This window comes from Prunus avium, chromosome 3, assembly GCF_965620075.1.
Source record: "Prunus avium chromosome 3, drPruAviu1.hap1.1, whole genome shotgun sequence".
Lineage (NCBI taxonomy): Eukaryota > Viridiplantae > Streptophyta > Magnoliopsida > Rosales > Rosaceae > Prunus > Prunus avium.
The window spans coordinates 1,368,345-1,379,520 of record NC_142286.1 but is presented as its reverse complement, the minus strand read 5'-3'; the positions used below and the strand labels follow the sequence as shown (position 1 = coordinate 1,379,520).

At 38.9% G+C, this 11,176-nt stretch overlaps 1 protein-coding gene across 1 annotated transcript; it reads left to right on the top strand.

Annotated features, from left to right (window-relative positions):
• Window positions 1–6,138: 6,138 nt before the first annotated feature.
• On the top strand, window positions 6,139–10,456 carry LOC110752343 (glucan endo-1,3-beta-glucosidase 2). Its single transcript, XM_021952975.2, has 4 exons — window positions 6,139–6,329; window positions 8,594–9,847; window positions 9,964–9,991; window positions 10,108–10,456. The coding sequence occupies exons 1-4, from the start codon at window positions 6,248–6,250 to the stop codon at window positions 10,256–10,258; spliced, it is 1,515 nt and encodes a 504-aa protein (XP_021808667.2). The 5' UTR covers window positions 6,139–6,247; the 3' UTR covers window positions 10,259–10,456.
• The last annotated feature ends 720 nt before the right edge of the window (window positions 10,457–11,176 follow it).

Sequence of the window (11,176 nt, the reverse complement as noted above, 5' to 3'; positions counted from 1 at the left end):
ACCACAAATGCACAAATGAAAGAGGGAAACTAGAAATGAGTAAAGAAGTGTAAAAGAAATTAAACAACACAAGAAAACTAAAGAAAAACACAAACAGCACTTTCTATCGCCATTTTATCACCACTTTATCACCTGTGAACAGTTCCGTGAACAGTGAACAGTGGCGACCGGTCGTGAACAGTGACGGCCGGTCGTTTTTGGGCAGAGTCGAAACTCAAATTCTGACGTGATGAGCGACCGGTCGTGAACAGTGACGACCGGTCGTTTTTGCACAGAGTCGTTTTCTCTGTTTTTCAGTTTCGACCTCTGTCCAGTTTTTGACCTATAACTTTCCAACCGTTTATCCAAAATTCACGATCTTTATACGGTTGGATTCAGCACAGAAAATGCAAGAACACAGCGCGGACCAAAAGTCCAAAACAATTACAGAAACAAATAAAATTCAGTAACAAAGACACATAACTCACACACACATTGGGGGGGGGGGGGGTTTGATTTGTTTGAAGTGACCTATTTCTATTGCATGAAAGTAAATGGACTTTAAAATTGAATAAGAAAGGCAGAGATGAATTATCAAAGAGTGGAATTAAAATGTAACAAACACTAGGGTTTCGGAATCCACCCTAAACAATTCTACCCAAGTTCATGAATACTCAAGTGATGAACTCTAAACGTGTTGATGAAGATGTTCGCAATCAAGACCAGTACGAGTGGCTCAAGACGCATTGATTCTCTCTAATGTACGTAAAGTGCAGTACGAGTGCTACAATACTTGTGCCTTCCCTATAATCGAATCTAGGTGTGCTTAGTACTTTGATTCAATTACAAGAAAAACCCATTAAGTTCAAAGAGAATATGAACATCACAAGAACCCTAATAGCATGGTGTTTACATTAGGTATTCAAGAAACCAATTCACATGGATGATTCTTACTTCATCCATTTATTGCTTAGGATAACATGAAGATACACATAATCCCAACAATCTCAAGAAGCATGCTTTCAAAGGTGATCGATCAAAGAAGAACATACATCAAGGATAGATTAATTTGGTGAATTGGAATTCATCAACAATAAGGTAATCATGTTTAGGGCTTCAACCTAAGCCCTAGCTATGGAGTTTAGTTCCTCATAATCATTTCAAACACAAATTCGAAATATAACTAGAAAGAGTTTACAGATTTGGAAATGATGAAAGCTTGAAGTCTTCAATGGTGGAAGTCTTCCCCCTTCTTCCTGCGGCTGCACCTCCTTCTCCTTCCTTAGCTTTTAGCTCTCCAATCTGCTCCTCAATTGTAGAATGATGGAATGACTTCCTTTCCCACGTTCAAGAGCCTCTCCAATATCAGATTGCACTTCCTTTTGCTTCCCTCTCTCCTCCTTTCCAGCTTTACTTTTAGTATTCTAATGCAAAGTCTTCACCCATTGTCTTCTTGTCCCCTTGCAAATGATGAAGCCTTGTCCTCACAAAGATGCCAAATGCTTCAGAAAATATCTCATCTACTAAGGTAAATTCTTGTTACCAAGTGTTATGGTAACAAGAATAATCAAGATGACACAATGGAGGTGAAAGCTGGCCAAAATCGGATTTCCAGATCTGTGGTGACATGCTGGATTGGTTGGATAGGCAATACTTGTCCAATGGAGCTCAAATTTGGATATGTTGTAGTTAACATCCATTGGAACAAGTCTCATGAAGATCATGACCTCATCCGAGCACCAGAGCATGTTGATCCCAGGCCAAGAAGTTGACCTACGAAAATGAACAAAAACAAAGTTTATAACCAATAATGCACTTTTAGCTCATTTTCATTCCAACCAAGGTAAAATCTAAGAAAACACAAAAAGGAAGTAAAAAGCTATAAAATGTCAAGAACTAACTCAAAATAGTGGGTGAATAACATGAAAAATCATGTGTAAAAATGAACCGAACACTCGCCACCACCATCACTTTGAAAATTCTGAATCTTAGCATTAAATTAAGTATGAACCAATGCAAAGAATTTGAGAAATTTGGAGAACACCTCAGATTTATTAAAAATGGGATATATCCATACAAAACTAGTACACTCATCTAAGAAGAGCACAAAATATCAAAAGCCATGAATGGACTTAAAATGGGAAGGCCCCCAAACATCACTGTGTGTCACATCCCGGATTGGCTCAGCCGTAGCACGATATTATCTGCTTTGGGCTTCGCCCTCATAGTTTTGTTTCTGGGAACTCACGAGCAACTTCCCAGTGGGTCACCCATCTTAGGATTGCTCTAGCCCAAACTCGCTTAACTTCGGAGTTCCCATGGAATCTGAAGCCAGTGAGCTCCCAAAAGGCCTCGTGCTAGATGGAGGTAGGCATGTACATATAAGGCACATTACCCCCTCTCCGTTGGTCAATATAGGATGTTACAATCCACCCCCCTCAGGGGCCTGACGTCCTCATCGGCATACTCGTACCACAAGACAGAGTGGCTCTGATACCATTCTGTTACATCCCGGATCGGCTTCGTTGTAGTACGATATTGTTCGCTTTGGGCCTCGCCCTCACGGTTTTGTTTCTGGGAACTCACGAGCAACTTCCCAGTGAGTCACCCATCCTGAGATTGCTCTAGGCCAAACTCACTTAACTTCGGAGTTCCCATGGAATCCGAAGCTAATGAGCTCCCAAAAGGCTTCGTGCTAGATGGAGGTGGGCATGTACATATAAGGCACATCACCCCCTATTCGTTGGTCGATGTGAGATGTTACACTGTGTATCTTAGAAAAAGGAATATATGTCTTAAAATGACTACTAGAAAAAGGCAGCTTGTGCATCTTGCCTTGAAGACATGAAGGACACAAATCAAACTGTGCATCTTCTGAGACAACCATGTTAGAATCTCTAAGCATAAGCTTTACCACCTCATTTGTTGGATGACCCAATCGCTGATGCCATGTAGTAAAACTCACACGCTGACCAAGATAAGCGGTTGGACTAGAAAACGAGAACCGGGCATATGGAACTTTACAAGGAATCGGATATAAGCCATTACAGCTAGAGCCTTTTAGAAGAATTACCTTTGTTATCTTGTCCTGTATACAGAAACCAGCAGAATCAAAGCTTATGATACAATGATTATCTTTGCATAACTGGTTCATAGATAAAAGATTTGTAGAGAGCTTGGGAACATGAAAAACAGAAGGCATTTTAAGGGAAGTAGAAGCACAAGACAAAGCAGTACTGACAATATTGTTATATTCAGACATTCACCATTCCCCACGGTCACTTGATCAGTGGAATCACAGGGCGTAACATCGTGCGGAGTAGAGACATCAACAACCATATGATGGGAAGCTCCATTGTCTGCAATCTAAACATGATATTCCATCTCTTGTCTCAAAAGAGTTGACATATGAGCATAAGCATATGTAGGCATATAAGAACTGTGAGCTGCCATAGCAGAGATAGTGAATGGTGGAGCTTGACCTTGATAGACATAATTTGAGTGATGGAAGCAATCCAAAGCACCATGACCCTTTTTACCACAAATTTGGCAAGCAATGATTGACCCAAACAGCTTAGAATTGTCATAATCATGACGATGATAACAATTCATGGCAGTATGGCCACGTTTGCCACAAATCTGGCATTCCGGAACAACAAAGAATTTGGAAGATGACCCCCTAAATCTTGCTTGATTATCAGAAAACCCTATATGAAAAGTGGAACATGGATGCTGAGTCTGTAAAACCGACCTCGTCCAGAGGCAAAACCTCTACCGTTACCATAGGCAAAACTGCGACCATTGCTAGAGAAAGATTGAGAACCAAAGAATCGATTATTAAAACCAGAAGCATCATGAGACCCCATATAGGCAACATGAGGAGTAGGAAGTAAACCTATACCAATAGAAGAAGAACCAGGATGCAGCAACCCCTGACCGTGAGAAGAGTTAGAAGACATATACAGAGCATGGTGAGTATGAAAAAAAGCTTATGCAGTCTGTTCAGCAGCAAGCAACCGAGCACGAAAATCTTTTAAGGAGATCAAAGAGTCACGAGCAATTAGAACAGTCTTGATCATGTCATACTCCGATGGCAAGCCATTTAATACTGTGATCATAAAATCATCATCTGAAATTGTCACCCCAGCAGAGGCCAACTGATCGCGAATGTGTTTAAGCCAAAGAAGAAATCGCTCAATGGAGTCGGCATCTTTCTGAGCAGTCTGCAACTCAGTTTTGAGATGATTAATCCGAGCCAGCGACATAGTAGCATAGCAGTTAGAAAGTTGAAGCAATGCCTAGCGCATGGTCTTGCTGCCAATGACATATTCAAGTGCCTCATCAGAGAGAGTGGCAATCAGAAAACTCAAGAGAAGTACACAACCAATCCCTATAAGCAGTAGTGACCTCAGAAGTGACGCCAATTTCATCAAGAATCGTGAATTTGGGAGGATGAATAATCGAGCCATCAAAATGGCGGAAGAGATCATAGCCTTGGCGCAGAGATTCAATTTGAAAGCTCCACTTAAGAAAATTGGCATCACGAAGACGAATTGTAACCATACCCAAGAGACCTTCAACCCTTATTGATGAAGACGACGCCATAAGAAGTGTTAAATCCCGAAGCGCAGCAAATCCCTAATGTCAAGAAATATTTGAAGAAAGAATTGAAGAATTGAAGAATTGAAGCAGGAATTGAAGAGCGGAAGTAAGAGAATCAAGAAAGAGCTTGAGTGATGCTGGCTCTTGACACAAGTGCTCCACGTCACCCAATATGTGTTGTCCACGTGCTAAGCTTGAAAATTCGCCACACGTGCGGGGGTGTGTGAGAATGTAAAAGTAAAAAGTCCCACATTGGAAAGTTATGAAACCTAGCGAGGGCTTATAAGGAGTTGAGCTACTCCCCCCCATTGCCAATTGGTTTTGGGGTGGAACCTCAACTTTCTTCATGGTATTAGAGCGGGTTAGTCCACGTGTGAAAGCCCAATGGCCACACATACTCCACGTCATCCAATATGTGTTGTACATGTGCTAGGCTTGAAAATTCGTCACACGTGCAAAGGTGTGTGAGAATGTGAAGGTAAAAAACCCCAAAACTAATTGGCAATGAGGGGAGTAGCCTAACTCCTTATAAGCCCTTGCAAGGTTTGAAACCTCATGACTCCAACTTTTCACATATTTACTCCTTTTTGCTATGTCTGTTCGGTTTGGGTTATTGTTGGTTCTTTAGGTATTCAAAATTGATTTGATAATCGATGTAGTTGGATCAATCCAAAAAATCGCCCAAATACTAAACAAGATTGGAGACAATTTTGGGCTCAAAAGTTGGGTTAGATAAGTCGGTTTGTTGGATGAAAATTCCAGCCATACTCATAGCACCTTCATAGTGTGGGGATCTAATTTATAATTCAAAATTTGAATAAGTAATTAAAGATGCATTAAATTAGGAGTTTTTTAAAATTGCTATATCTATTTTAAATGGCAAAATGAGTAATAAAATAGGAAAATTTTGAAATAAATCTCAATGAACCATACATTTACGGATCGATTCGAATTAATTGAGCATTGGATGGAATGAGTTGAACGAAAATGATCAATGAATTGAATGGAAAGTTGAAAGGACGGAAAATATGACCGTTGGGACCAGACCAGCTAACTGGGTGGGTCATATATTTCGGGGTTCCCGCTGCCGCTGGTGGGTGTCCTTTGTTTGTATTGCATGCAGATACAAAAAGCCAACAGAAAGAGACAAATATCAGTACAGTTCTACAGTACAATAATACAAAAATTACAAGACAATTGCAACAAAAACAACGTCGTCTGCAGTGAGTGCACAAAAGCAAAAGCAATCAGCTTATTTCTATTTGATTTCACAACGGTACCCAACAGCAACAGAAGAAAGAAAGATTCATTTAATTTCCAAAAAGAAAAAAACAAGAAGATCACTTCCAGGTCGTCCTTGGGCTCCTCCTCATTAACTTGGACTACCAACACCTCCTGCTTGCTTTTACTGTCAACTTTGCACTCATCATCATTACTGCTATCAGATGATTCCTTGACCGTTCGATTTGCTTATATTATTGCCACGTGATTTGTGGGCCCCCCCTCACTCATCCGTCAGAGTTCCCGAATTATATCATATATTCCCCTGCAACTTTAATCCATTCTTTGCTTCACTTTACTTCTTCACTTGGGCTTCTTTTGTTTCCACTCTAACACTCATCTCTCTCTCTCCATTGTTGGGTTTGGGTTTGCTTCAGATTCTTTAATGGGTTTTCTGGGTGGTAAAGCTACGGCTGGGTGGCTTCTGCTTCTACTTATAGCAGTTTCAGCTGCTACAGCTGATGAAGGTTGGATCTTTATTTGCTATTTTACTTTGCCGTGGTTTCTCTGAATGTGTTCGGGTTTTATTTGAAGGATTGGCCTCCACATTTCTCAGCATTGTTGGTTTTTTTATGTGACAATTTACTTGTTTGATGTTAATATTTAGAGTTCATGAATCTATGATGCTGATGTTTATCTAATTTATCTTCATATGTTCTCCCGGAGGCATTCTTTCACTTCCTCCCTCAAAACCCACATGAGTTTCTGTTCTTACAGGGGAAATTTAGTGATGTTCCGGAGGCAAAAAGAAGAACACAGTAATTTTAAAATCTCCCTCTTACAGGAAGAGAATCTGAGAGAGGAAAGTTAGGGTGTGAAGTGTCCTGTTGCATTTTGTTTTGTGTATGAGTTTGCTCTGCTTCACTTTGGCAGTGACAATGCTCCTGATGTTGTAGATAATCTTCCAACAACAATCCTTGCACTATTTAATATGCCTAAATGTACTGAAATTGCATTTTCACCATCTCATATTTGCAGTTGTTTTCAAATAAAAATCAAAGGCACATATGAGATTGTGCACATGAAGCTGAAGTTGTGCCATCTTCAGATACAGTAGTGTATTATAATAATAATATGACATTTCCATTGTCTTCCAGCTCATGGGGTAGTTTTTGTTACCCTTTTTACCTTGGTTTTAGCGCAAATGGTCAAAGTTTACAGAATTTGGGCACTTCTGCTTAGAACTTTGTGGATTATGGAGACATACCCTGCTGTATTCAGTTACTCAATATTATATAGCATATGGCCATAAGTATTGCTTCCTAAGTCTAGTGCCTGCTTGGATTAGTTTAGTGACACCTCGGAATAATGGTCTACCTAGTTTTTCTCAATAAAGCTAACCAAAATACACCCAGTCAATTTGCTTCGTTTTCTTTTGTTCCTCACAAGGCTCCCATTTTATTGCAGAACACTTTGTGTCTCTTATGACACAGGGAAAACATTTGAAACACGCCACAGGAATATTTGTAGGACCGAGTGGAATGAACAAACGGTGTTAAATTGTTACTTCACTTTGAGTTTATAAGGGACTTAGAGGGTTAAATTGTGCCTTAACATTGTATACTCTAAAGTGAATCAGTAATTCAAATTTATTTTTCTTTGTATATTCTTAATGTACCATTACTTTTTTCTTTTCCATATATGGTAAGAACGGGTAATTTATGAATTTTCACCCTGTTTCAAAATTTTGTATTACTAAGAGAGACAAAAGATAAAACTAGATGCATGACATAGTCATCTTTTGATTTTTCTAAAGTGAACGGATGATGATGTTTTTATTGTTTATCGTGTGGACACCATTTAACAGATTTTTGGTCTCCTATCACCATGATCAGATTATCATTAGGCAGTTTAATGAGAAATGCTAGATTCATGTCATGTAAATCTTTGTCTGGGTGAGCTTTGAAGACTAGATGTCAAGTTACGGTCTCCTATTTGATTCATTCTAGTAGTGCACTCCATGATCATAATAAAGGCTTGAGAATCTTGAATTTTTATTTGTTTATTTTCTTTTGGCATTATGATGTTTTATTTGATTCATTCCAGTCGCGCACTCCATGATCATATAAAGGTTTGATAATCTTAAATTTTTTGGCATTATATCAACCTAAATGGAATGTTTACTTTCTTTCTTGTACAATTTGTTCAGTGACTTATGCTACTTAATCACCTCAATTAGGTCCACTACCACTTTGGGTGATCATGGTGTTCACTACTACAGTTTTAATATGCGAGGGAAGGAAATTGGCAGGTCCTAGTGGATTTTATATTATCCAATCTTAGTCACAAAAAAAAATTGCATATACTTGATAAAACAAATTTCTATATAGTCATTCAGTTAAAACAGTCTTGAGTTCTTATACAGGTGTGCCTTGTACTGCATGCAAATCCTGGTCAATGGCTGTGTCATTTTGACATTTGGTTGTCTAGTTCTTGAAGATAATCTTCACAAACCAACCCAAACTTTCACCAAAGAATCTCTTCTCCTTCTCTATTAGACTTAGGCCTATTTTCGAAACTTTTGGAAATCATGAGTATTTGGTTCTCAAGAGTACTAAAGCATTCAATAGTGTCTAGGTTAAAATTTAACTAAGATTTGAAAAGAAGTTGAAGTTGTTCTGCTAGATGCTGCTTTCATTTCCTTCCATCTGTGTGTTATTACTTGAAACTTGAACTTAGATTTATGTTTTAGATTTATAACAAATCAATTACCGTGAATTCATTTTTGCAGATGTATTTATTGGCGTGAACATAGGAACAGATCTGTCAGACATGCCACACCCAACACAAGTAGTAGCCCTACTAAAAGCTCAGCAAATTCGACATGTCCGGTTATATGATGCTGACCGTGGCATGCTAGTTGCACTTGCAAATACTGGCATTCAAGTTATGATTTCTGTTCCTAATGAACAAATCCTTGGAATTGGTCAATCTAATTCCACTGCAGCCAATTGGGTATCTCAGAATGTGGTAGCACATTACCCAGCCACAAACATCACAGCCATAGCTGTTGGGTCAGACGTTCTTACCACCCTCCCAAATGCTGCAAAAATTCTTGTCAATGCTCTCAAGTACATTCAATCAGCCCTTGTGGCATCCAATCTTGACCGCCAAATCAAAGTTTCAACTCCTCTTTCTTCCTCCATTATCCTTGATTCCTTCCCACCTTCCCAAGCCTTCTTTAACCGTTCATTGAATCCAGTTTTGGTCCCCATGCTTACTTTCTTGCAGTCCACAGGATCGTTTCTCATGCTCAATATATACCCATACTACGATTACATGCAATCAAATGGTGTCATTCCATTAGATTATGCACTCTTCAAGTCCCTCCCTCCAAACAAAGAAGCTGTTGATTCCAATACGCTTCTTCATTACACTAATGTTTTTGATGCTGTGGTTGATGCAGCATATTATGCCATGGCTTTTCTTAACTTCACTAACGTTCCGATAATAGTGACAGAATCAGGCTGGCCTTCCAAAGGTGATTCTAATGAGCCAGATGCAACATTAGAAAATGCCAACACTTACAACAGCAATTTAATAAGGCATGTCCTGAACAAAACTGGAACTCCCAAACACCCTGGACTTGCTGTTAGTACTTTCATTTATGAACTCTATAATGAGGATACGAAACCTGGACCCATCTCAGAGAAGAACTGGGGATTGTTTGATGCAAATGGGACACCTATCTACATTTTGCGTTTGACAGGATCAGGAGCAGTATTATCAAATGATACTACGAACCAAACTTTCTGTATTACAAAGGATGGCGCTGATCCAAAGATGCTTCAGGCTGCACTAGATTGGGCTTGTGGACCTGGCAAGGTGGATTGCTCAGCTTTATTGCAGGGAGAACCATGCTACGAACCTGATAACGTGATTGCACATGCAACATATGCGTTTGATACCTACTATCATAAGATGGGGAAGACTCCGGCGGCATGCGACTTCAATGGAGTGGCTGCAATTACCACAACAGATCCAAGTAAGACTTCAACTGTACAGCATGCAACATTCTCCGAGTTGTAGGTTCTATTTCAATTTATTAAAAACTATTATCAGTTATGCATCAATGTTAACAATTCTGTTCCAATTATGCAGGCCATGGATCCTGCATATTTCCAGGAAGGTAAAATTCTGCTTATATATTACACTTAGCTAGATGAGCAATTAACTTATTTTTTGGTGGTACAAAACAATTATGGCACCATTTGAATCTTGATTATTATTATTTTGTGCTCGCAGTCTTGGCAAGAATGGCACCTTGGTAAATATCACAGCTCCATCATTGAATTCCACAAGTGTAGATTCTTCCGCCTACAACCTTCACAGCAATGCTTTTACAAGCATTGTACTGATAATTGAAATTTTCATCAGCGTTGCAGTTTTCTTGTAGGCAGGTTGGTATGTATATGTGGGTCTTGGAAGCTTTCAGAAATTTTGAGATGGTGCTCAGAGGGTGTGTTTCCCTTCACTAGGAGAAAAAGGGTCTACTTAGCAGGTAGTTTTAGGGATTTGGTTGACTCAATTTTGTAAAAAACAAAGCCGAATGGCCTGAGCTTCAACTATTAATTCATATTCTTTTAATTTGAAAGTTCTTTTGAAGTTCTACATTGAACATTCCTCAGCTGGATTAGATGTTTGACCCAAATTGCTCCTTGCTGCAAGAATTGGTTTTCCACTAGAATCTTGTATTATAAACTTCACTAAAGCATGATCTTTGTTACTGGTATGGTCATTGGAGCTTCAAATGTCCGCAGTAAAGATATTTCATTCTTCGACTAAGTGGTTAGAGAAAGCAGGAGGAAGCAGCTAGGTAGGCCATTCTAGCTTGATGTAAACATCCCATAGTTTCCAAAAAAAGCTTACAACCTAAACTTCTACTGATAAAAACATTCTATAGTTTCCAAAATATCTCAAAATAAGCAATTTTTTTGGGGTGCTTTGGAGGCCATGACAAGAAGTTTTTGGATTAATATCTATAGCCGGGTTGTTTCACAGCAACCACCATTACCAACCAATCTATCACATTTTCTAAGTAGCTGATGAAGATAACATGAATTTTTTACGAACAAGAAGCAATGCCTTGGGTTGGGGAACTTTACAATAACGAACAAACTACTCTGAATACAATTTTTCACTAATATTCACGAGGAACAAAGGTTTTTATTTATTTAAGCTGGACCAATTCAAGATAAAGTATCTTTTAATTACGACCCCTTGTTATAATTGACACAAATAAAACACATTTTGATTAAAATTACAAAGGTGCATAGTCGGGAATGTGAATTTGTTTGATTTTGTGGCTACACTT